We start from the raw sequence: 27,729 nt of genomic DNA, 5'->3' as shown, positions 1-27,729 counted from the left end.
AGCACTTGTGCCATCTCAGCCTGTGAAGTAGACGCGTGCGGCCAGTTGGGGAAGATGAGAATGTGAGGAGAATAGAAGATGCAGAAATGATGGATCAAGTCTGAGAGCCTTGCTGGTGGATCCGAGGGAGAGCACCAGACATTTCACCTTGTTCATTGTACATATTGGAAGCTAAATGTGTTTTGGAAGAATACTTTAGATAAGAACATATTTGGTCTTTGATGGAGCTCTATCTAAGAATCTATGAAGCAATGTGAATTCTGATCAGAAAACAAATCTTCCCTTCCATGAAAATCAAGTCTTCATTAACTCAACAATGACAAATATTTTGCTCATAAGGACAAGATTGTGGGTATGTGTAATAGTAGAACTGTATAATAGCTCAAGGCAAGGCAAGGCAAGGCAAGGCAGCTTTATTTGTATAGCACATTTCAGCAACAGGGCAATTCAAAGTGCTTTACACAAAATCAGTTAAACAGATAAAACACAAGTAAAAACAGTTAAAAATCATAAGCAATTAAAACCGGTAAAACACATGAATAGACAGTTAAAAACAAAGAGAAACATAAAACACAAGAATAAAATTTACAATGCAGCTCAGTGTGAAGTGTCAGGTTACAATGGCCACCCTGTAAACCTGCATGAATATGATTGGACATTACTAGTCAGCGAGTAGCCAAACACCAAAATGACTGCATAGTATGAATGAAGCAGCTGATGCCGGTCAGCTAATGCAGGCACAATTTCCTTAACTAGCGCTATGCTCGTTTAATGAAAGGATGCAACTAAGAATTATATTTTCAATAAATTTAATAATTTTTGCATAAAAAAATGTCAGATAATTGTGAACAATTGCCCGTTATAGTTTACCACAACCCAATGGGATGTGTTCGGCTAGCTTGTTTTGTCTACCAATAGTTTAAAACCCCAAAAACAAATCAGTTTACTGTGATGTATAACAAAGAAAAGCATCAAATTATTATACAAGCTGATTTTTGCCATTTTTACTTTACGAGGTTGACCAAAATATCTTCCCATAGTTTTAACCCAATAATTGTTGCAGCTCCAAATTGATGTCTTAAGGATCATGTACTGCAGGACCTTCTCTAAATTATAGGAAAATACCCTGTTGTTGTCTCTTTACTAAACCTTTTCCCCCCACATACTGTAGATTAGCAATGCTAATTATGGTCAACATTAGTTAAACACAGAAATAAAAAAAATGGTCAGTATAATTGGAGCCAGGACGGCACGATAACTTGATGTTATCATACATACGTAACAGTGGAATCTACTTCCACATCTTTTTAGTTTGGTTGGTGTACTGTAACATTGGTAATGTCCTGGTTGTTCAGTGTAGTCATTCAGCTGTTTTCATCTGTTCTGCCTACAGAAGCAGAAATGCCTTCACTGCTGCCTGCTGCATTGACCTACAAAGACCACTCGACTTTGTTACCTCGTAGGGAAAAGTGATAGAAAACAGATTAATCAACTTCTGTCATAACATTAAGATGAATACCAACTATGCAAACATAAATCAATACTCTCTTTGTCCTGTGTTTCCTCTCCTTGTTTGCATGGAAACGTCCTCCACAGTGATTTAATAAAACTGTTCTATAGGCCTGGACCTGCCTCCATTCAGCTTATTCCTGTTCAGCCCTGACTGCTGTTGTGCACCGTTTGTGTGTGTGTGTGTGGGTGTGTGTGTGTGTGTGTGTGTGTGTTGGTCTTACAATTTGATTATGCTTACCCTGTCAACAATTCAAATGAATTTGATATCCCGATGCATCCAATTCGTCCCCTTCCCAATAGTATTATTTATTTCTACACATGGTTCATTAACAAATTTGAGCAGTCAGATATATGAACTCCCCTTTTCATTTTATCTTTCTTTTAAAAAAAGACACTTCCTGAATGTAGTGGAGTCTAAACACAGCAGACAACCGATAAAAGGCAAAAAAAAAAAAATCATCACCTAAAAAAATCAACAAGTAACATCAGTATGCTATAATAGATTATGGTCTGTCACTGCATGGATGCAGAATCGTCCAGATCTGCATCGCGATGCAATGATTCATTTTAACACCCCTAGTGTGTGTGTCTCCAGAGTGCAGTTATTTGTTCTCTTTGCAGCCTCTGTCTCATCTACACAATTGGCAGAGATAATGGGAGAAACACACACACAAACACCCAAAGCCTCAGCCCTCTACATATTTGGTCTTAAAGGTTTGATAACAAACACATTTTCCATTACATTTTTTCCATTTTTCCATTTTAGGGATAATCCTCATCCATAGTTGTTAAGAATGGTTATTTTATGCATTCTACTGTTTGTAAAATCCAAACAAACATATTTTATATTTCTTTCTCTTCTTTCCATTTTGCATTGTCTGATTGCCAGACAAGCCATCTTTCTCCCTTGTTTCCTAGCCTGACTTTCTCTGCTGCAGAAAATGATGGTAATTGTGAAAGCGTGACAGGGTTTTACAAGGACAGAGCTGTCTGCCAGAGTGTCTTTCCAGACAGTTGATTGATGCTCACCTGATGAGCCAATTCAAAATGTGTGTGTGTGTCTGTCTGTGTGTCTGTCTGTCTGACTGTCTGTGATCAAGACTGTGTTAGCCTTATAATGCCAAGCTTTTTTCTATCCAGGAAACATTTTAAGATTAGAAAAGATGAGTCACTGATTTCCTCATCTGCTCAGAAGCACAAAAAACATCCTCTTCTCAGCCCTCAACTCCTTCCTTAGGGGATATATACTGTGACCTGTAGTGTTCCTTTGGGTTGCTGTTTTGATCCTAATGAGGTGGTGAGCTTTGTGAGCCCACTTTCCCGAGAGATGTGAAGTGTGCTGGAGGAACAGCTGGGATAGCACTGGAGTTGTAGAACTATGGATGAGCACTTGTGCCATCTCAGCCTGTGAAGTAGGAGCATGCGGCCAGTTGTGTGTGTGTGTGTGTGTGTGTGTGTGTGTGCAGAGTAAATAATTAATATGAGGATTACAGAAAGATGCAGAGAAGTGGGTCAGAACTGCAGTCAGTTTGTTGGACATTTAAGATCAGAGTGTGGGAAAGGGGAAAAGTGAGAGAAAGAATTACAAGTAAAGGCAGAAATGATAGATGGATGGAAGAAAGGAAGTTGTCTTTTTACACACTTGATGGAATGCTTTTATGATAAATATTTTAAAATAATATAAAAACTGCACATTGTAGTGTAGAGTTTGCATGTGTTTGTACACATTTCCTCATAAGTATGTGTGTTTCTCAGAGGAGAGTCATGTTGCACAAAGCCCAGTAATCCTTCTTTTGTTACTACTTTTGTCCCTCACTGTAGGGCAGAAGTCAATACCCATAGAGCCACTAGTTTCTCCCTTGGTTCTGTTTAGTGTTTGCACGACATAGCAGAGCTCTCTGTTCTCTGTGTGCGATCTCAGTAGCAACATTGAAGTTTTTGCATCAAGCTGTGTGTGTGTGTGTGTGTGTGTGTGTGTGTTTTTTGTGTGTGTGTCTGTGTGCGAGCGGGCTAGTATAGACCTGTCCTCTCTTCCTGGGGGTATGTTTGGGGTTCCTGTTTGGGCTTTTTTTCTTCACAAAGACCCTCTTACCCTCTGAGGCCCCCCACGCACGCGCAGCAAAACAACAGCACAAGCACACAACCTCTTTATGTGCACAGTTGCCGATGTACACACACAGACACACACACACACACATGCACGCACGCTCAAGGCTGGAGTGGAGGTTGTGACAGGAATGGCCTCTGGTGATTTAGTGTTTCCTGGTGAAGGTCAAATTGAAGGAAAGATTTTTTTTAGATGGAGGAGAAAGAAGGGAGGGAGGGACGGAGGGGAAAAGAAGGGACAAAATGAGAGGATGGGAAGGAGAGACGGCAAATGTTGTCACAAATAACCTCAGGGAACACTATCTGCCTCCTCTACTCTCTTCTTGTTCTGCTTTTGAAGCCATCCAGAAAAGACAGAGCAATAAAAGAAATAGGAAGTGGAGGATGCAAAGGATAGAGGGGACTGATTGGACGGCAAATTCCAGTTCCAGTGCCAGAAGTAACCTTCACTGTACTCAGTCAATCGGATATAAATCTGTATCTTTATTGTTTTAGAAAGTAAATAAACATATTGCGATTTGGAGTTAATAGGTTTAGGGTTATAATACTTAACAAACTTTATTTTTTGTCTGATTTCTTAAAATATAAACCCACATTTTTCATGTCTAAAGACATTCCTGTTTTCAGCTTTAAGCTTTGGCTTGTTGATATTAAACTGAAAGTGGATACCTCCACGCATTCTCAGCTAACTCGGCCATAAAATATCCAGAAAAAAACACAACCTACACTAAATCATAGCAAGGTCTGAAGAGACACCATAGAATGTGTTTGTGTGTGTGTCCACTAGTGAATCTTTTTCTGTAATATGTGTCAGTGTGGCATGTGCAGGCATTCATGAGTGGGTGTATGCGCATGCATGTATGTGGAGGTTGTTCAGTGTTATCAACACCGGTGGAGTTTGTTTACGTGCTCCGTATCACTTTGGGAAGCTGCCGTTTACAAAGATATACACACAGTTCAGTTAAGTGTGTACGGCAAAGAGGAAGAAGTGTGAGTGGACACGTTTGTGTGCATGTTGTGTGTGCAATTACTAACTGTCTGTCCAGATTTCAAGGGCAGATTACCAGGAAGTGTAATTTCCTGCTCAAGACACTGATTCAGCAGCATCCAGCTGTTGTGTTTGTGTAGAGAGAAAGGAGAGAGAGAAAAAGCGAGACAGAGAGATGAGGTGACCGCCTGTTTTTTCCATACAACTATTTAATAGTTGTTTTTCCAGGTGCCACAAACCCCCACCCCCACCTTGCCAACCGCTCTCCTCCACCCACAAGCCCACCAATCATTCCTCCCCCTCCTCCCAGTTGCTCTTTTTCACACTTTTAAGTAGGAAACTCCAGCTCCATAACCCTCCTGAGAACCCACAACAGATCATATGTCCGCACTCTCAGTCTAAGTTGCAATAACCTCTCAGTGTTGTTCTTTCCTCCCATGGTTATTCTGAAAATCCGGCATCCCTCAGGTATGCAGTTCTGAACTTATATAAACTATGAGCTGTGTGCAGGGTTTTCATAAATGCTTGAACAATTCCTAAAATCAATTATTTGAGCACAGTACAAGACCTTGGCTTCTCCAGATTCTTATTTTTCTGTATTCTTTTAGAAATTCAAATTTGTACATTAAAGAAGTCTTGCATGCCCTGACACTTTCTGTAAATGTTCGTATGGTTGAGATTAAGCCTGAGCTTAGATTGCATGTGTGTGGTTGTGGCTATAGTGGTGCCGTCTCGCCGCTGTATTAAGTGGTGTAGTCTAATGCATTGTAGTGGGTATACTGTACTGTATATTAGGCAGAATCTGCCTTTGGGGGAGGACCATATCATAGCGGGGGGTCTGGGTGTCCTTCCCCAGGGATGTTTTGAGCATCAATGACTTAATTTTCTGTATTCTGATATACTTTTATGCACCAATTTACAGTGAGAATACCTTTATTTAGTCTATGTGAAGAAGAAAAATAGATTACAATTCAAAATATATCAAAAATATAATGGAAAATATAGGTATATGGAAAGCCATTAGCTTTCTTAGTGGGTATACTGCATATACCTGCATATCACATACACATCAACACTGGCTGTATTACAGTCAAATATGTTGGTGCAATTGAAGACTGAAACCAAAAGTAGTTGAAAGAGGGGGAGAGAGAATGACAGAGAGACATAAAAGAGAGGGTGAGAGTGATACAAGGTTTACTGCACATTGTGTTTACCTAGTCAGGCTCTGTTAGTTCCTGGTATGTGGCATGTTACTGGTATTTATATACTGCTTGACTGCCTCTAATTTAAAGTTATCCAAAGCTAAAAATGGCCAACATTGAAGTCTGTTTTTGAATAGAATGACACCAAAATAATAAAACACAGTGGACCGGAAAAACACATCTTTATTAAACTAATATAGAATTTGCGCTAGAGCACAGGCAAATAAGAAAACAGGAATGGAAAGCAACAGATCTTTTCTCTTTCCTACACACCGGCCTCTCTTTTACTGAGTCGAGATTTCTCAGCGAAGGCGGAGACAACTCTTTGTAGCTCGGCTGTGACGCGAGAGGGAGTCACATCTTTTTTCTACTTCGCTTGTTTAACCTTCCACACTTCTGCGTCTTCCTTCCTCCTCTCATTTTGATCCGTATGAATGAATGAGTACTTTTTATTATTGTGTCGTGTATACAATAAAATATGCCCAGCCTACACACAGGCTTACAAGTCACCATTACCTAGGATAAAGGACCAGATGCCATATTAACCACATACCCTAAAGAAATAAACCTAGTCTTTTTTGCCAAGCTTTAGAAACAAAAGTTGCCAACTTATAAATATTAAATTTAAACACCCTCTCCAATTGGTCATCATCCAATGCATCAAAACATTTCAGGATTTCGGACCGACATTTCATGTAAGATCGGTGTTCTTAACTCATCATAACATGGACAATACAAAAGAAAATGTGATTTGTTCTCAACTTCTCCTAGTTCACATAGTTTGCACAACCTTTTGTTTTCTTGGATGTTTTTGAATCTACCCACTTTAAGGGCAAGGGGAAGGTTCTCAACCGAGCCACCTTCTGACTTCTCGATATGTATTTGAATTTGAGGTTGATGTTTCAGGAAGTTCAAGGATGCTTTGCAAGTTTTTTTTTGATGATAAAGCCTTTGTAAGCCCTTTTTTCAGCGGTCATCTTGATGATAGCTAAAGGGAGAGTGTCTCATGTGCTCATACACAACTCCATAAATGCACAAACATGCACTCACGTTCACAATTATCCACTTCTTGGTAACTGCCTTAATGATTAACTTTCTCTTCCTCTGTGTTCCTTTCTTCTCTTTTGCACCCTCTTTCTTCACACCCTTCCCCCCTCCTTCTCTGCTGACTCGCAGGTGGTGTCCTCCTGTCAGAAGCACACACTCCCTGTGACACATGGGCAACAGTGGGAGACGGAAGAGGCGAGAGTGAGCACGGGACTGACAGATCCAGAAAGGAGCGCACAGCAGAAGAAAAGAGGCAGTTGGCCATCTGTGGTCGGTCCCCTGCTAATCTGCAGCTGCGTTGGAGTCAGCAAACGGTTCTCCGCTCCATCAGCAGTTCAGAAACCACAGAGTGACATAAGGTGATTCTTCCTACATCTCCTTGCTCAGGGGGATGAGCCTTGGATGGGGCAATGTTAAGGCCTCGCTGGCCTTGGATTAGGCCCCTGGGGCTGCTACTTTGAAGAGATGGGTGATACCCCAGCTGGATCTTCCGTTGTCGCCATCCTCCACAGCTGTCATTAGTGGCTAATGAGCTGCTGCTGGAGAGGAAACGAAGAAGGTTGCCTGTGGAGAGAGGAGGGACCTTACAGCTGTTATTAAGAGGCCCAGAGCTCTCAGACAAGGAATTATGCCTTCTCTATTGCTCTGGAAGAGAGTGAAACCCTTTTAAAGCTTTTCCAGGTGCAAGCATGAAAGGATTTTACTTTTGGAAGTTGTGTTTGTAGACATTTCTTGTCAGTTGTTAATTTGCATTTTTTTTAAATTACAGTAGTGGCATGTCTCTGAGAACTGTCACCATGTAGTTGAAAGACGCATTTTTTTCAGCTACTTTTTTTCTCTCTTAACTAAAGGAGTTTTAGCATAACATTCTAATCCGTCCATTTTTTTATGTTAAAACTGTATTGTTTTGTTTTACATTTGGATATTATTTTGCCCCTTCTATGCCTTGAAGGACATTGGTAACCATGGCAGCAGCCTATCGTGTAGTGGTGAGCAGTGTGAGCTGCTACAACAGTGTGGTAGTGGACCGGCGCACTCACTCCCATGCTGTGCACTACTGCTCAGGGCCATGCGGGGCGCTGTCCCAGGGACTAGACTGTACTGTCGCACACCGCGGCACCTGTTCCGAGCTGCTAGCTGCTGAAGCTGTATACAGTGACCCAAACATGAACACTCAACAACTTTCCAACCATGGTAAAATGACTGTTACCATGGATACTAGTTATAATGGTGGTATAGAGAGGGCGGACAGCAGTGGCAATTTGTCTTTAGGGGAGGACAGCCCCACATGGCGCGGTAAAAAGGCCCCCAGTGGTGTAGGATTGAGTGGGAACCTGAGCTCTTCTAGCAGTCTGAAGGACATTACCGAAGAGGCCATCAACCTGGCCAGTGGTAAACTCAAAGAGTTTTCTTTTGACAAGCTCCGCCTCTCTTCCTCCAGCCACGTCACCTTCCGAAAAGGTCGTAAAGTCCGTCCTGACTCTCTCAGCCGCCGCTCCACCGACCTGGAGATCATCTACGGCCACTTCAGTTCCAACATCACCGCAAACGGAACTGCCAATGGCATGACAAATGGCACGGGTACATTCAATGATGAGAACCTGCCACCATTTGTGCCAGGGAAGGTAGCAGGCCTGGAGGAGACAAAGCTAAAGGGCAGCACAGCCATCTTGTCGGCAATCACCAAAGTAAGTGGTGGATCAACAAGCAGCCTATCGAGTATTGGGTCTTTGGACCAAAGTCTGAACACAGTGGCCTCCCTGTATCGCAACACCCTGGGAGAGGAGAACCTGATTGCCCGTCTGCTGGAGAAGACAAGAGCAGAGGCAGGCACTGGTGGAGCAGGCGGGGAGGACATCCGTGCCTGCCTTGACATCCTGCTCAAATGTTCTGAAGACTTAAAAAAATGCACCGACATCATCAAGCAGTGCATCAGACACAAAGCTGGCGGAGGGCCAGAGGATGGAGGAGCCAGTCCTGAAAGTGTATATCGGGCTGTGATGACCCGACTCAGCTCCTATTTGAAGAGATTACCTCTGGAGCTGGAGGGAATTGGAAGTTTGGGAGGCAGTGGGCAGGGGGGTCAGGGTGCGCATGGAAGTGGGCACAGCGATTTGGCCGAGCTGGTCAACACTCTTCACTCCATCCAGCAAGGACCATACTCTCCAATATTTGGCCATGAGCAACCTCCTCGCTATGAGGATGTAGTGCTGTCACCTCCCATCCCAAAGACTCTTCCTCATTCTGCATTGTCTACTTCGTCCTCTGTTTCATCTTCCTCCTCATCTTCTTTGAAATCAGACTCCATCCATAACAAACCAGTCCAAAGTTCCCCTTCCAGAACCACTTTACTTACCAATGGACTACATCCACATCCTTCTTCGATTACACAACACACACTCTCTCCTCCATCTATGACATGCACTCCATCCAGCTCCACTCCAACACACTCTCCATCCCCTCTTCGTACCTCCCCAAACCCAACTTATACACACACTCCTCCAGCATCCCCCATGGAAGCTCTTTATATTGAGGAGGAGGAAGCAGATGTGGGAAAGACACCTGAACAAATCCCACAACAGACATACACTCCAACCAGAGGGGTGAACAAAACCCAGAACAATAATGGGATAACTTTGGGTCAACACATGCAACTGTCCCATCCACACACACTCCATAACTCTTCAAATACCTTGCCGGCCAGCACTGGCTCCAGCTCTACCTGGCCTTCGTCTGCCTCACTTACAGTCTCAGCACCCAAAGCTGCCACACACAGGAATGATGACATTGACAAGCTGCTGATGGACTTGGAGAATCTGTCTCAGAGTATGAGCCACCCTAAAAAAATTGAGCCCCCTCTTCCAGCCAAAACCAGGAAGAGAGAAGGAAGCCAAGGAAGCACTACCAGTGAGGCCCTTACTCATGCTAAAATGGCCCAGATCCAAGTTCAGAAGCCAGCCAACCACCTATCCATGAATGGCCCTTCCTCCAGGACTCTCCAGAGTCTCACTCCCCCCCAGGGAGAGAACAGTGAAGCTGTGGTGGGAGAGGAGGAGGATGGGGCACTGCTGCTGAGGATCCTAGAAAGCATTGAGAGTTTTGCCCAGGAGCTGGTGGATTCTGGGGCGGGGAGCACAGGGAGTGCTGAGAGGAAAAGTGGAAAGGAGCGGGAGGTGATGAGGCTCCTGCAGGATACACTGGCCACCACTGGCAGGGCTGATACCCCTCTGGAGTGCACAATCCCACCAGCTGCTCCCACTGCTCCATCTATGCACACAAATGCAGCTGCACAAATTCCAACTATACCGCCAAAACATTACCTGGCAAATGCACCTGCGGTTTCACCTGCGCCGACACCTATAACCACAGTATCTGAAGCTGCGTGCAATGCTACATCTGAAGCTGCACCTAAATCTACACCTAAAGCTGCCCCTAAACCTGTGCCAACACCCATACCTGAGCCTATTACTGAGGCTACAGATGAAGTAACAGAAGCCCCTACAGGTGACACCGATCCTACAACAATCCCTGCACCTGCAATGCCTACTCCTGCAAGCTTGCATTCCTTCACTCATTCAGCTGAACCTACACCTTTGACTTCACCTGAAGCTCCAGCCCCTTTTGCCATCCCAACTGTGGAAGCCACAAGAGATGCTGCCGTTGCTGTGGGCGACCCTGCTGCTGTGAGAGACACTGGTTCAACCCTCCTCATCCAGCAGAATCCAGAGGTGATCAGAGTAAGTCAAAGGCACACCTTCAAATTAAAACTACTGACAAGTGCACAAGCTTATGGAAAGCCAGAGAGAGAAACTGAACATCACTGAACATTACAGTTTCACACTATATCAGTTTTATCAACACAACACATGAGAATTTAGTGTGCACATTTAAATGCACATTTAAAACTCATCTATGAAATGGGGATAGGAATTTCAGGGATTTAAATCATGTAAATCAGTCAACAAACTGCACATCTCAGACCTGAATTATTATTCTTCGTGAAAAAATCTATATTGAGTCCAACTTTCTCTGGCAGAAACACTTGCTCGCTGGTTTGTAGAAGATAATGTCACTTCTGGAATTTGTATTATAGTTCCATACAAATCTATTGCAAATTAGTGTCTAAGTTAGAGCAGATATCTGCAGAGGTGGGAACATTTTGCTTTTTTCAAGTCCAGTTTAGTCATTTTTGAGGATATTTGCATGCTGTGTCACTAGTAGTAATAAGCTGATCGTATTAATCAAGATTTTGGTTCGTAATACATAGTAACTAAATACATCTAAATATGAATTTCAAATGTTACCATTGCCATGAAGCAAATTGACAGGCAGTCTGCTGACTGAGTGACAGGCACACAGGAACCAAGAAACCGAGTGATTGGCAGCATTTGACTGAGAATAAACCATTTGAAAGAAAGCTTCTCTTGCTTTCAATACATTCAATACAGTCATATTAAACACCCAGACGAGAAGTTTATCGCTGTGACACAACGGAGTTGATGTCACTGTAATTGATGTGCCGTGATGAATAGTATTCATTAACTGTAATGAACACTCTGATACAGTTTTCCTATCTGGGCTTGAAGCTGGTGCTTTGAATCATGGAACAACAGCTCATTGTGTTAGGAGTGGCTCTCTGTTGACTTTTCCGGTTTCTAACGTGTGTGTGTGTGTGTGTGTGTGCGTGCGCTCTCCTTTATATTTATATTATAAGGTAATTTAGGGTTGTGCTCGAGGGAGTGAGCGGGTGAATTCAATTGGAGCTTGTGTGTGTGTGTGTGTGTGTGTGTGTGTGTGTGTGTGTGTGTGTGACATGGTGTGCATAACACACTGACAATGCTGTGAATAAACCTAGAAAGGGGGGTTCTCAGCTTGTCTCGGATGTGGGTGTTCTACAGCACATTGTGGATTTAGGTAATTATCTGTGACAAACACACATTAACACTGACACAGAGCATCAAATCATCACTGTCTCACTTAGTTTTTTTTCTTCTCCTCTGCTAATTTGTATTTTTTTTGCTCTTCCATCATCTCTCACCTCACCAGCCTCCCACTACTGTTTGTGTGTGTTTATTCACTGAGCTGTGTAACCTTATGCCCTGCTGATATGTAGGCCACCTATTTATGAGGTTACCATGGCAGCTGCCACAGTCAGAAGACCGAACAGAACAGCCAGCAACACATCATTACGCGATCTTAGCCCTCCTCCGTCCTGTATCTGCCTTGCCATCCCTCCTTCCTCTCTGATTTTGTTTTTTTGCTTCTCTTCTTTTTGTTATCTCTTGCCACCCTTGCATCTATCAGGCTTTCTCTCTGTGTTTTTCTCTCTTTCCTCCATTTCTGTTACTTTTGTCGTTCCTCTTAGTGTCCTTCTTTCACCTGCAGTTCAAGGAGTCAGCCTACGTTGACCACCATTTCTATTCCCGCCCTGTGATTGGCCGCTGTGTTATTTTGGGAGCGTTGAATAACAGTTGTTGCTGTGTGGAGGGTAGAGCAACCCAATGAAAGGTACTGATTGGAGCACAACAGGAGGTGGGAGAAGGGTTGGGTAGAGTGTGGGGGGCATCTGTTGGCACACTGAGTGTTAACGGTATCGTTACCCTCCAACCTCCTCCACCCTTGGCAGAACTGGGTGTGAGGGAGACCTAAATCTGTCCACCCCTCTGTACTATGGCATCCCGCTAACAGACTCACTGTCGCCACAGTGTAAATGGACCTGCATGTGTGTGTGTGTGATGGTTTGCATGTTTGTTAATGTGTTGTGTGTGCATCCAGGCTTTCTTATATGTCCAGGTGTTCATGGATGTGTGTGCATTTACATATGTGTTCATTCATGTTTATATGCATACAGGGGTATTCAGATGATTCCCATTTGAATGAGTCTGTGTATGTGTATGTGTGTATGTGTGTGTTGGCCTGGAGGTAAGTTAACCTGGGGGTAAGTTGACCTGGGGGTAAGTTGATCCAGTGCTACTGTGGGTCACAGCTGAGTTTGGGAATAGCTCTCTGACACCCAATACCTACTCTGGCACTCTGGGAATTATGCTAATATTCCTCAGCGCCAACCCCGCCTCCTGCCTCGGTTGCCCATTAAACTGCCAATCAAACTACGAACAAGGCAAGCCCCCCTCTCACACAAGTGAGAAAATTCCCTTGCACTCTCATGCACAACTACTTACATGCTCCACATTGGAGATTTGTAGCGTTGTGTTTCCCTTGGCATTGCCATGTCTTTGGTGGGAAGCTCTGCTAAGCCTTTTGTGATGGCATTGGCCTCAAGCGGTAGCATCTTCATTTCTGTGTGTGTGTGTGTGTGTTTATTGTTGATACTGCTGCTGACAGACTAATACAGGGCTTTCTCCACCTGTCAGAACACACCCATTAGTCTCCATGGAGACAAGGAAGCCAGCTGATATAAATCAGAGGCAAGGCCATAACAGTCAAACTCTGAGCAGGGAGACGTGGCAGCAGTGATGCTTGGGAGTAGCGTCAGTTAAATCTGCTAGTGGTACTTGAGGTCAATGGCCTTCCAGTGGCAGTCGGTCTGTCTTTCTCTTTCCCTCTCTCTGTTTTTGGCAAATATAAGAAGTGCTATTTGAGATCACATTTCCCTGCACCTAAATCGGACCTGTATCTTTTTGTTTCAGTGGGGTTGTTGCAGTACAACCAGCGGTGACGCGATTTACAGACACACGTTCACTCCTGGCTGCATCCAGAGCTGCCACTCTGTTGGCTTAATTAACCCTCGGCTGATTTGAGTGTTTTTGCTAACTGCTGTAGATGCCAGGTTAGAATAGTGTCGATCAGTTACGGCTTGAGTTAGGATGTGCTGAAGAGTTCCCACCAGGAAATACGTCAGAAAGTGGCAAAGCGTCACCTTACACTTGATCCATACTGATCTGAACTGGGACATCCTCTGCTGATAAACAAATTAACCCAAATATGTTTTGGGTTGTAACTGCTAACATGCACATTGTCAAATTGAAATCTGTCAGTGGAATTAATTTTCCTTTGTAGAAGTAGACTTTTTTGTCAATCAACTAAGCAACATACACTAAAGTAACTTTTTTTCCTTATGAGCCCCATTGAAACTCAGCAAACCTCAAAACTAAAAAGAAATGGCAGAATCAAGGTGACATAGAAAGTCTGTATCTTTGCTTTGTACTCTGCCTGGTCAGAGAAGATATTCTTAATGAAAGTAGAATTAGTTGTCGAGAAACCTGTTTCATAGTCATACAGTTCTCTTATTTTCTCATCCAATATTCCTCTTACGTGGGTTAGTGCCTTCATTTAAGTGTTTAGGAGATAAGTGCCACTAAAGGGCAATTTCAGCTTGTTGTCGAGGAAGGGAAGAGCTGAGGAAAGAAATTGTTGACCTTTTAGATAGAAACCTGTTATTTTTTGGCACAGGGACCTAAAGATAGAAGGAGCGCTAACGAAAATCATGGAGATAGAAAGGAAATAACAGGAAGACAGGAAAGCTAAATGAATGAATGTCTGTGTGAGACCGCAGGAGGGACAGTTTCTTTTTTGGTCATTTGAGAAGTTGGCTTTGAGAAAAAAAGAATTCACAGGGAGTTAGAGAAGAAGAGGAACGGGCATAGAAAAAGAATGGAGATGAGAGGGAGGCTTGTGGTGCTGGAAAAGGGGGGTGGAGGAGTGTTGGGGGGGTGGGGGTGGTGGGGGGGGGGAGTTGTACAGTTGTTGACTTTGGGTCGGTGGAGGATGACATCATTCCTCGGCTGCTTCCACAGGAAATATAAGGTCACAGTGGGAACCTCCGCCAAGCAGGGAGAGACGCCTTGTTCACCCTAGGTGCACAAGCACACAGATGCATTCATTTACACACACGCACACACACACACAAACCAAACACACGCCACACACACAAAATGCAATCCCAAATGGGGGGCCTTGGTTGCGTGTGAGAGGACTTTTCCCATACAGTTCATACCATCCAAGGTTAGCTTGGACAATGGGATATTCACCACCCAGCCCTTTGATACACACACACACACACACACACACACACGAACACACGAGCATACACATACACATGCACGCGTGCACACACACACACACACACACACCACAACACACCACACACACCCACACACCACAACACCACACACACACACACACATTGAGAAGTGGTGGAGTTCATTAACTCTACACATTTGGCAGGGAGCTATTTGAACACACAAAGACACACACACACACACACACACACACTGCACTTTAAAGCAAATGACATCATGATTCACCACTCCCGGTGCAGGCTGGGATAACATCCAACTGCTGTTCCCATTGCAGAGTGCTCTGTTTGAGTGTGTACACTTGCACAGATGCGTGTATGTGCACACACACATGCAAGCCTGCATGTCACTTTTACATCTGAAAAGTTTTTAGCTCAGTGGGAGGTATTGCTGCTAAAGTCTTTGAGCGTCCCTCTATTGTTACCATGGAAACCACCACAAAATATTTGCAAGTAGTAGGTAGCTGATGGGACTTCCCTTCCACAGAATATTAGTTGTGCAATGGGATTGGCTAATGCAGGGCTCCCCCACAGAATCAAATAAAAACTGGAAGTGTTTTAGGTTTATTTTAGAATATTGACTGTATGTGTGTGCGTGTGTGTTTCCATGTGAAATAGTTTGCCAATGTTCAAGAACATTAAGACTCGGTAGAAACATGGGTGTCAACCACCCTCCCACCCATCTCCCTACAGTCTCCCTGTCTATCCTTTCCGTTTGAACTCACCCTTTATACAGCACCACGCAAACTGGGCCCGAGGTTTTCTCCAGGGAACAGCCTCAGTGCAAAATGTCTTTCCCCAGTTAATCCGGACATACACATCAGGATTTACTCTGCCTGTGTCCAAAATTTAATGCACAAATAGTTTTACTTTTTAAAGTACAACTGAGTTGTTGCTCGTCTTGTAGTGTGTCACTAATGATATATCTGTTTACCTTTTGTTAAAGTTGTATAAGAATGATCTTTAAAGCTGTTGTTCCCACTTTGGTGATCTATAAGCAAATGGTTTTCATCATACAAACCTCTCACTTTGTCAGCCAAGGTGATTTCAGGAATTTTGGCCTTGAATAACATGAGATGATGGATCAAAGACCAGCATCTCCTGTCAGATCCAGGCTTACCTGTTAGGCTCGAGCGTCAGACAGATAGTACAAGCAGAGAACTGCTACCCTCTAGCGACTCTGAGCCCCTACTGTACCATAGGGTACTGTGTTGGCTTGTAGGCCGGCCTCACTTTTACAAGAGGATCTATATCTCCATCTACAGGATGATTTGTGAACTGGTGTGTCGCAACTTCATTTAAAATCAGTTTGATGTTTCACATTTTTTCCAGGTTCTTCATTTCTTTTCTTCTTTTTTTCAATGAAGTACAAACAGAAAAACAATAACCTAATCTGCCATGATTGTGACATTATGATTATGACTTTGACTTTTGGGAGTGGTGCAAATTGCAATGCTATTCTGGGCTATTGTCTCATGTTGTCTGCTTGAATTATATTTTTACTGGGAAAATGTGGCTCATTGTGCATGGCAAAGGGATGTTAAGGTGATTTGTTTTTAGGGTACGATCATTACTAAAGCAACATACTTTTAGCTTCCTGCCTTGTTTGCATTCCTATGTTTCTTCACATTCTTGCACATTCTTCAGTTGTATATAACCATCTCATATTAGGATTTTTTTTTTTATTATCATCGCAGGGCTGCAGCAAAAAAAGTGCAATGGCTTGTGTAGTGGCTCCTTCTATATGCTGACGCATTTCTCCCGCCTGACATTCCTGTCTATCTTTATTCTTCTGTCTGAAAAAGAGAGGAAACAGGAGCTGATCTGCTCTGCCATTGGCTGTGTTAAGTCGCTTACTGCACACTAGTGAAAGCTCTCTCGCTGCAGCTCCAGGCTGAGGCTCATTGCTATTGCTGATGTAGGATTAGCTCACTTTCTCAAAATCTTAAGATAGCCATGGGAAGGTAATGCAAAACCTGCCCTAATAGTGTTGTTAAATATAAAAAAAAACAAGCTGGCCATCGAAAGGCTTGGAGTTTGTTGTTATTAAAGATTACTTGTTGACAGGCTGCTATTCCCACAGAGTGAGGTAATTCAGTGTGATTATTGAGGCAGCTCTATTGGAATAATATTTCAGATTCATTTTGTATGCTTTATGAGATGCAGTTATTTGTAATGACATACTATGGGATTTCACATGGGGTAGATCCTGGCAGGCCGATATTGTCAGACGACCAGGTTGTCACAGATATATTGGTGTTGGCGTGTATGTTTTGACAAATATGCAAAACTGCAAAGCAATAAACAGCAAAACTTACTTCCTGGAGTCTCTGCTGGCTGCTTGACAATTGCTCAGAACCAAGAAATAGTCCCCGCCGATTTCTGATTTGTACTTGTCTGGAGACAGTAACAATTTTTTAATCAATTATTACCTTATCTGCATTGAGCATTGACTTGTTCTAGAGAGAATCGCAATGCATCTAAGAATCAGTTATTTTTCCCACCCCCTAATGTTAATTAGTGAGCTTTAGAGGTGTCGGTAGGTACACTTGGTTATTGTTTGACAGGCTAGCTGTTTCCAGCGAGGCAAAAGGCTGCTGGCTGAGTTATCCAACTATGCCAGAAAGTAAAAAAGTATTTCCCAAAATGTTGAATTATTCCTTTAAGTACCCACATGAAGTTGTAGTGGAATTCTATTACTGCATTTAACCCATCCTAGATATTAGGAGCAGTGGATAGCTATACACGCAGTGTTTGGGGAGCAACTTGGGACTCAGTGTCTTGCTCAGGGACACTTTGACATGTGTCACACATTATAGTAAAAATACAGATAGTAAAATTTGTTGACCCCAACAGTAAATGAACAGTTTCTTAGAATGTTGTATTAGAAATACATGAGCCTCAGACGGCTAGTTTAATTGCTTACTTAGCACTAATTGTTCAGAAATTGCATCCATCCACAAACAAGTGATTTTATAAATAGAGCTACAGATAATGCTCTAATGTCGTAGATCACTGACTCTAATGTGTTATACATATTTCTATGGTGAAATATTTGCTGAGTTACAGTATGTGAAATTGTTGTGAAATTGTCGTTGTTGAATTTTCATCCCAAACCAACTGGTGAGTTCCAACCAATCTGTTCATGTTATGCGCAGATGTAAAAAAAAAAGAGAAAATATATCAGATATATTATGACATTTTTAGTATTTTCAAAACGGGACCATTGGCTGCTGTGGTATTTGAGCTTGTGACATGTTTATTACAAGGCAGCCTCTGCCTCCGCTCAGATAGCTTCAGCAGCTGTGTCTTCAACTGTTCCCATGTTGTCCTCCGATTCGGATGTGAGGTAGACCGTGACAAGCACGGATTCACTTCATCTATCATGGAGGCAGCACTTGAACTCAGTTCATTCTCGTCAGTTTAGAGAGGAGGTTCCCAAGGCAACTTTGTGTGTGTGTGCATGTGCGTGCGCGTGTGCGTGTGTGTGTGTTGTCCGTCTTGAGAGGAAGTGAGACTGGGAATAAAGAATAGAGCTGCAATGTGAACTGCGTTTCCTGCTGTTGGCACGGTAACCCTGGGAGCATTCCACCCGCCACCCAATCCAGGGAAAGGGTTATCGCCTTGGAGATGGCATTTGGCAGGCCCAGTCCAAAGTGAGTCTGTTTATAATCACAGAAATGGGGAGGAAGAGTTTCCTATTTCCATGATATCAGGTTCAAGTTTAAACTTGATTTGTCCCAGTGGGCAGCTGGTTGCACTGCAAGTTTTTAAAAGGAAATAAAAATGTAAAGCTGACATAAATACATTGCATAAATAACAATATGCAATTGCCAGTGCAGTAATTATTACAGTTATCTTCTTCTTAAGAAAATATTTATAAACCTAGCCTACACTCAGTGGACGAACAAATACACATATATTTGAATCATTGAATTTTAATATTTTAGAGCTGCAATGATTAATTGATTAGCTATAAAATTAATTGGCAATTATTTTGATAATCAATTAATCAGTTTGAGTATTTCTTTAATAATTTTTTTTTATAAAATAAAAGTAAAAATGAGCTGATTCCAGTTTCTTAAATGTGACAATGTTCTAGTTTCTTCACTCCTCTGTGACAGTAAACTTAATATCTTTGAGTTGTGGACAAAACACGACTTCATGGGCATCTTGGGCTTTGTTACCATTTTCTGACTTTTTATAGACCAAATATGTAATTGATTAATCAAGAAAAAAAAATCATAGTAAGTCAATTGGACATTTGGACAATTGGAAAAATTAAACAATAAAGGACAGTAACAAGCTTAATGCGATTGTCCAATGAAATGCCTGGTCATAACTTTACCAAGAGGGTTGTGTGTGTTATCCCATGTGCATCCATGTATGTATGGGTGAATTCTGCCTGGTGCCTGAGGCAGGAATAAACATGAAATCGGTTGCTATATTTACACAGATAATTTTACACACAGCAGACAGCCAAATTTACAAAGCAGGTGTGTGTGCGTGTGTGCGTGTTGAGGAAGTTGTGTGGGTGTATGTGTTTAGGAAGTTGTCATGCTCACACTATTCAGCTTCTCTGAAAGACTGGAAGAAGCAGTTGCTGTTCGCTGAATCCATCCAGGCATACAAGCACACCCACACACAGCCACTTGTACACATGAATTGCCTGCCAACTTAGACATGTGTATCAATACTTGTGTGCTAATTAAATTCTTCAGAAGGGAATGTGTGCACATCCAGTGTGTATTTAACAGGTGGACGAAGGCAGCAGTTGTTTTTGAAGAACAACTGATCCTCTGCTTCTGTCCCTCCACTCTTCCCATCATGCATGTACTGTATTTGATCAATGCCATGAAGGCTGCTGACTCACCTGTTCCTGTAGCAGTAGGGTTGGTTAAGGTCTGTGTCATGGGTGGAAGAAAGTACTTGTAGACATAGCACTCAACACACACTCACATCCCTCTCTGTCTGCTTCTCCTCTCCCTAAGCAAGCATCTTAAAAGGAATACATTCATTTTGGGGTGTTTATGTGTTGCTCAACTTGCTAATTAAAAGAAAAGAACCGATCACATGCTGTTTCAGTATTTATTTTTTAATATGAATACAAAAAGAAAATTCATGTATTGAACTGTTTGAATTTTGAAGCAACATGCAGGTGATGCTTATATCAGATAACAATAATTTAGATCTAGTTCTTACTTAGCATTTAAAGACCTGTTCGGATTATGGCCTTTAGCTTAATGCTTAATCTGTCTGAACGGTAGGGAAATAAGAAAATGGGCTGCACATTTTACTTTAAAAGTTTTTTTTTTTAAATATTGTATGGCCTGTAGTTTAATTGAGTTGTACCTTAATTTGTCATTAAAACTGTAATAATTATTTTTTGGACCAATTGGAGGTAGTGTAGCAAGCTGTAAACACAACATTGACATATTATTACCGTATAAAGTTGATATGACAAACATAAGTGGCAGACACACAGCAACACAAGCATTCATTTGGAGTTGTGTTGGACACCTGGTGAATGTAAGTCCAATGTTTACGTCCTTTTCGCTTTGTTTTGGTCTCCACCAACTCCTGAGGGCAATATGTGTCTCTAGTCCCTAACTGTATCTGTCCCACACATCAGTGCTGACCGTATGTGTCCCTCCCTCTGGGAACAGTTTGTCCCAAGAGTTGCTTTCATGTCACTTGAGCAGACTGCAGCTACTGCCCCACATACTGTAGTGGAACATCTAAGAATCCTTAAAGGAGTTGGCTCCCACAACATCCTCACAGTCCTTACATCTTGGTAAATTAGCCATTTAATTAACTTTGCTGTCTTGCCAGCTTAAGTGACAAATATATTAAAAGGTGGAGTGAAGTTTAACACTCAAGATTCATTAACAGGGCTAGTTTTAGGACCACACGGAAGCTTTTTTTGAGAGTGCAGGGTTACACCGACTGTCAGTCAGAGAGGAAAAGAGCACACAGCTGCCCAATGGCATGTGTTCTGGCTCCCTTTACACACACACACACACACACACACACACACACACACACACACACACACACACACACACACACACACATGCCTGGTGTATCTCGTTTTTTCAGAGATTTATGATATCACTGTATCGACTGTAGTGCATCGCTACAGTCGATGAGGCAGTGCAGAGGAGGTGGTGGGAACTAACTTTTAGTGATCAGACTGAGCAGCAGAGACAGGTAGAGAGCAAAAGAGAAAAGAAAAGGGAGGGGTGAGGGATTCAACATGACACGAAAGGCTGTTGAGATGGCGCATCTGTTGATAGACAAGAGATAGCATATAGATTGTGTAATGTTTCCCCCTGCAGCACGGAGGTGAGAATCGTCCCAAAAGAAGACAGTGTGCGTCATTGTAAGTGTGTGGGATTGGTATGTGACCTTGTCTTCAGTACAGAGTCCAGTTGTTCCAAGGAATTCAGTAGGGCATACAGGGAGCTGAGAGGATTTACCCTAAAAGCCAAGGTGACTCACTTATTTTTGTGGAAAGTCAGTCCCACACATGGAGACATTTAACATGTCTAGCGCTAGAGAGTTCTTGCTCATATGTTATTAACACACCATGTTGTCAGTGATGCAGAGACATTGAAAGTTTACAAAGTAATGAAATACATACTGAAAAATGGGGACAGCAAAAACAGAGACTCCGTTGGATGAAACACCATCGTAATATAGAAGAAAAGCAGGAGTTCCAGTGACAGATAGAAAATAACAAGAGCATATTTAAGATGTCGAAAAGTACACACTGGAAAAGCTCGTAATTGTAGCTTTAAGCCCCTAAATTCTTAGTCTACTTCATGGACCCAAGAAGTGAACATTTCTTTCCTTAGTTCCTGAAAAGTTATCAACCAACAGCAGTGATGTATATAATTTCTACTTAAATGTATCCCTCTGTTTACTGAGATCTATGCTCATAAAGCCCAGTATAGCACTAGAGGGCACTTGACTCTCCATCTTTGCTTCTCTGAAACACAACCGCAGCGGAATCTGTGTTTACTGCCACAGATTCTGAAATTAAAAGTTTCCTTTTATTTGACAGTCAGTGGCAAGCAATGCTAGACATTACATATACTGTATATACATGTGTAAACAGTTGTACGGCAAACATTTAGTGTAGTGTCTTAGTCTTGGGGGGATTTTAGCTGGACAAGTTTAAAATAGGTCAGGCCTAACTGTCCTGAGGGATCCCCTCTTGCTCCAGGTTGGTGTTGCTTGGCTCTGAATGGGTCCTGGCTCAATCTGACATGGCTGGAGGAAAGGGTAGACTCTGCTTTGTGGCAGATGGTGGGGGTTGTATTTGCAATGTGTACACTCAACTATTTATACTCACTTTAAAGTAGCTATTACCATATATGCAAATTCACCATGAGTGTACCAATGACTTGCTTTATGCATAAAACAATTTGAAACCAAATGCTAAGTTTTTTGTTTTGCACATGCGTAACACAAGCATCAGGAAAGGAACTGGAACCCTATTGATGCCTTTAGATTCTTTTGACAGGTGTCAATCAAGAGTAGAGATAAACGTATGATGTGATTAAATGATTAATCAAATAATAGAAAATGAATTGCCAACCGTTTTGATGATGCCTGGTCCCTGGTTTACAGCTTTTCAAATATGAGGATTTATATAATTGAAAATGGATTTTTGGTATTGGATGGCAGACCTCAATTGATTAGTCAATTAATCAATTAGTTGATTGACAGAAAACTACTGCAACTCTTGTGGAACATAAACATCACCTTGAGCTACAAGAAACTACAACGGGCATGTTCCTCTTTTTCTGACGACTAATAACTTAATTAAAGTATTTCAAAAAGAAAGGTTTCAGCTCTAATCAAGAGTGACTCTTCAAATAGTCACGGATGTTAAAGATTTCAATGTTCTAGTAAAAGGGAACGCCGTTTTAAGTTTCCGAGCAAGCCCATTGGAATTCCTGTATGTCAGCAGATATAAAAACAGGTGCTTTGCCCGCTGATTCATCACTCTACCCTAAATTACCCAAATGAAAATAATTCAACTTATTTGTCCTACTCACAATGAATCCATGACCTAGGTTTCCTGCCTGCAGTAAAATAATTTCAATCAGACTCACATTGAGGCGAACTTCCCACCGGCTAACTTTAGTCAAAGGCAGGGATCAAGTCATGCAAATCACTACACACAGATATGCAACATCCCCCCCCCCCTTCCCCAATGCTCAGGACAGCCGGTGTGCTGTATGTGTGTTGCCAGACACCGGCATGGCTCGTGTTTCTCACTGCAGTTTGTCAGAGCCTAGCTTGGAGCGACAGGCACCAGTGAGACTACACCAAATACATACATCCTGAGCTGACAGGGGGACTTCACAGGTTTTCTACCTCACAGAGAAGCTGCTGTTTAGGGCTGCGATTGGTCATAAAACAGCCCAGTGCCATGGTCCAGCCTCCCGGCCTGCACAGTAGCACGGGAGTTCTAAGGAACATCTCTTTGCACAGATACACTGCTGGATTACTATTTTACAGAGCGCCGCTTTGGGAGTCTGTACATGTGATTGCAGCCTGGAGGAGAGCCATTTTGTGAGTGTGAGTGATTGTAAAGGGCATTTTGCCTGAAATTACACACATGCTTTCCTAAGGTGTTGGGCCTTTTTTTTTTTTAGTTAGTGGATATCTGAGCTGTTAGGTGGACTTCTTTACTCCAGTGCACTCAATCTCCTCTCAGTGATTGTTAAGTCGCTGGGCAAGCTGGTCCGTTTGTAGTCGCCGTGTCAGTAGCCGCACCGGTGGCCGTGCCTGGTGGGGGGTTACGTGTCTCGTCCCCCACCATGATGATCAAGGAGATGTCGTTACGCCTGGACCCTGATCTGAGGGGGGAGCTGGCCTTTCTGGCCAGGGGGTGTGACTTTGTCCTCCCCTCACGCTTCAAGAAGAGACTCAAGTCTTTCCAGCAGCAACAGGTCAGTCGGTGCAGTAAGCAGGACGGACGGGGTGCAAGTTTGGACGCACAAGCAAAATGCAAACTCATGAGAAATATGATGAATGTGCAGTAGACAAAAAAAACTAATAATTTAACAATTGATATCTCTTTATTTCTTATTTCTTTGTTTCTCTCTTTTACACACACATGTTCACAGATGTTCACACATACACACACACACACACACACATACACACACACAGCACACAACACACATACATTAGATTCATGTTGTTGCCCTCATAAACACAGAATGACATGCCAGGGACGACAAACTATTCTGAGGCAGATACCAGCAGGGTATTAATAGCGCAGAAGGTGCAGGAATAGAGTGATAGAATGAACTCTGTGAAGGACAGGGAGGGGCAGGACCGCTACAGCTGTCCTACTCAGTACACACAGTTTGGAGGCCCTCGGGGAGGACATGCACCAAACATATCAGGCATCAGGGAGCTTGAACACACTGAATAGTTTTGATTTAACCAGTGTTAATTAAATGCCAGTTTCAGATCTTTCCATGTAAATGTGTGAAGTCCTTTCTTTTTACTTCATCACCCTTGATCTACATTAAATGGTGTTCTATCGGAGTTGACATCTCTTGTTATCTTACCTTGCCATTGCTGGCAGCGTTAATGGTTGTCTTGTGAATTAGAAAATGGAGTATGTTGATAATAAAATAATTGTGTTCAGAGCTCTTCCAGAGCACAGTCCACTAATGTATGTGTGCATTTCTTTGTCTGTTACATGAAGTGAGTCTTGTGTTGTTGGTTAATGATGGATGTCTGGAACTCACAGAAACAATGAGTTTTTCTTCTTTCAGTCTGCTCGCGATTTGATAATTCTGTGGGCTTTTCAACCAGTTCTTCCCAAACTAAGACACATTCTACTATTTTATTCATGCAAGCATTGCTGCATACTGCACACAAGGCCCATTTTGAATTTCATAGTGTACAAACCATTATAAATAAAGCAGAACTGTTGCCATGAGTGTTAATTTTGCCTTATTAGTTAGTTACGGTGTCAGCAATTAGTTCTTTTCTTGCCAACCATTTGAATTTGTCTTAAGTGCTGACTTCAAAACAAGTCTCTTGTTGTTTGCACATAGTTTTATGACGCACCATAGGCCTTAGATGGTTTCTTTATCCTCATAAAGTGAAGTTAATTTATCTACAGTACTTAGTTGACATAAAAATGAATATGGCTTTAGAAAAAGGAGATAATTTATACATTTCAGGTTAAAATCTTGCAGCAATATGGCTCTAAGAGTACTGTCCATTGATATTTAAAATGCAATGCAAGAGTGTAGCTCTGATTTGGAACAATAAGCCACACTAGGCAAACCTAGACTGTGGTGTTTCAGTCATTAGCATGCTGCATAAGTGGTTCAATTACATATGGAATTAAGGTCAAATTAACAAATTTCTTAGTGTTTAAAACGTAAGAATTGCAAATTTGAGTTCTAAAGTTATCACCACAGCTAACACAGCTTGTCCATCCCCACAAATAACCATCCTTCTCTCTTCTCAGGTCCAGTCCAAACTGGAGAAGAAACCAGGCACACCTCCACCAGCCCCTGCCCTCAGCACAGTCACACCGCCCCCCGCACCGCGCTCACCCAGCCCTCCTCCAGCTCCAGTGATCGTCATCCCTCCTCCTCCTGCCATCAACATTCCCAGGTTCTACTACCCCCGTGGGCTCCCTGCCATGGGCCCGGCCACCAACCACGACGCAGCCATTGCTGCCATAGAGACTGCCTTCACTGAGTTTGAGGAAGAAAAGGCGGACATATATGAAATGGGCAAGATCGCAAAGGTCAGCAGTTCAACAACAATGGTCTTAATTCTACAAACACCCTTTACTTCTGTTTTTGATTTAAACATCTTTTTTTACATGAAATTTGCCTTGGTAGATGGTGCATATTAAACACATTAAAAGAAAATAAACACAAACGTAATGAAAACAACAACAACCCAATAACATAAATATGAACAAATATGTACAAAATACCTCAATTAACAATAAGAAAAATAGGTTGTATGGTTTAGTGCAGGATGGGCAAAGATGTTGAGGAAAAGGAAAAGATGAGCATTTACTGGCAGAAATTTGTGAGATTAAAGTAACTAAAAAGTTTCATCTTGAAGCTTTAAAAAAAAAAAAAAATTAAACATTGCACACATGGTGGCCTGGTAATGCAGTGTTGTTTTTTTATGCTGTCAATTCCATTGAAGCAGAGATCACCAATGTCAGGAAATATCACTGTAATAATTCTCTTTTTCATCACTATGAGGGACCACTTTCACATCATACACAGTCTTCTGACCAAAATATTGATAAGTAGCTTAAGATGCAACATATTTCAGTGTAAGTGGACACTAAGAGATTCCCACGTTGCTCATATCTCAGTACATGGTGCTAATGTTAGACAAACATTACTGAACTTTTGACTGGGCACATTGACGCCCTTTTCTCACTCAGTCATTTTTTGACCTACAGTACCTTTTGTTTTTCAGGATAAGATAATGGTATTGCTCCTTGTCTTTCTGTTCAGGCATGCGGGTGTCCACTTTACTGGAAGGCCCCCATGTTCTACTCAGCAGGTGGTGAGAGGACAGGCTTCGTCTCTGTTCACTCCTTCATTGCAACCTGGAGGAAGTAAGACAGACCTCATGTTCATCCAAAAATCATCGTCACCGTCACAACCCTTATCAGGTTGTTTTAAAAGTCCCCCTCTCCTGCAGGTTGTTGCACAGTTGTCACGATGATGCATCGAGGTTTATCTCCCTGCTAGCAAAACCCAGCTGTAGATACCTGGAGCAGGAGGACCTCATCCCTCTACTGCAGGTACAGGTCTTATCAACATCCATCAATCAGACGAGCAACACAAATTTTACCCAGTCTCTATGCCGTCCTCACACACACGTCTACATGTTTCTGCTGTTTCTGTGTTTGTCTGGTTAGGACATAGTGGATACGCATCCTGGGCTCACATTTCTGAAGGATGCACCTGAGTTCCATTCTCGCTACATAACAACGGTAACTCTTTATGTTTTAACATGAGGGTGTATTTTAGTGTAATTATGAGACTACTAGGATTTATTCTCAAGCTTGTATTAGTCTGCGTGTTGGCTGTAACGGAGCCACAGCTTCTTATCTATTATCCAAGTATAATAAAAACAATACATTATTATATAAGAGTTTTATCAATGTTGTCACACTTGTGATGTATCGAAGGTCACATGAATACACAAAAAGGGAAGTACTAATTAGACTTAATTTTAGGACAGCAAAAATAATTCAACATAGAATTGAAGAAATACGATATGAATGATGTTGTTGTTTCATTACAACATCAAATAGGAGTTACATTAACAATGAATGATAGAATGTCTTAAAAATGTGACACTTTGGCAATAGTGTAAAGTAACTAAATGCATTTACTTAAGTACAGTTTTAATGAATTTTCATTTACTTAATTTAAGTCGTTGAATTAAGATTGAATGATTTATATTTTAACGTTTACTTCACTACATACAGCATAAATGAAGGTTACTAGTAGTTTTTGTAAATTTACAGATTTTTTTTAATACAAAACATTTGATGAGGTTATAAAATGTGATGTATTGTTATAGACTGAACTGTCCAAAAATAAGATAACATTGTAAATGGACTTGTAATGCTGTATTTTAACATTGTGGTATTGTTGCTTTTTATTTAAGTGAAAGATCTGAATACTTCTCTCGGCACTGCAAAGTGCAAAGTATTAAAAAGTGGAGGGTTATCTCTCATGGACGGCTATCTATCATTGAGCTGCAGAGAAGCTCTAATGCGTAAACACTGATCCCCCCCCCCCCCC

The 27,729-nt window shown here is 42.1% G+C and overlaps 1 protein-coding gene across 3 annotated transcripts in view; it reads left to right on the top strand.

Moving 5' to 3' along the window:
- The window catches only part of ppp2r3a (protein phosphatase 2, regulatory subunit B'', alpha), a 59,454-nt gene that overhangs the window by 26,938 nt on the left and 4,787 nt on the right, over positions 1 to 27,729 (top strand). Inside the window, exons 2-7 of one of the 3 annotated variants that reach the window (XM_032501048.1) lie at positions 6,985 to 10,386; positions 10,426 to 10,592; positions 25,404 to 25,688; positions 26,425 to 26,528; positions 26,615 to 26,717; positions 26,835 to 26,909. In XM_032501048.1, the coding sequence (XP_032356939.1) occupies positions 7,821 to 10,386; positions 10,426 to 10,592; positions 25,404 to 25,688; positions 26,425 to 26,528; positions 26,615 to 26,717; positions 26,835 to 26,909 (3,300 nt within the window). In that variant the 5' untranslated portion in view covers positions 6,985 to 7,820. Of the gene's footprint in view, positions 1 to 6,984; positions 10,593 to 23,131; positions 23,857 to 25,403; positions 25,689 to 26,424; positions 26,529 to 26,614; positions 26,718 to 26,834; positions 26,910 to 27,729 lie in introns of those variants that run through there. The other 2 variants (XM_032501047.1, XM_032501050.1) reach the window with 2 other exon arrangements.

This window comes from Etheostoma spectabile, chromosome 20 (assembly GCF_008692095.1).
Source record: "Etheostoma spectabile isolate EspeVRDwgs_2016 chromosome 20, UIUC_Espe_1.0, whole genome shotgun sequence".
Lineage (NCBI taxonomy): Eukaryota > Metazoa > Chordata > Actinopteri > Perciformes > Percidae > Etheostoma > Etheostoma spectabile.
Note: the sequence above shows the minus strand (reverse complement) of the source record. Positions and strands in the feature narration are given on the sequence as shown.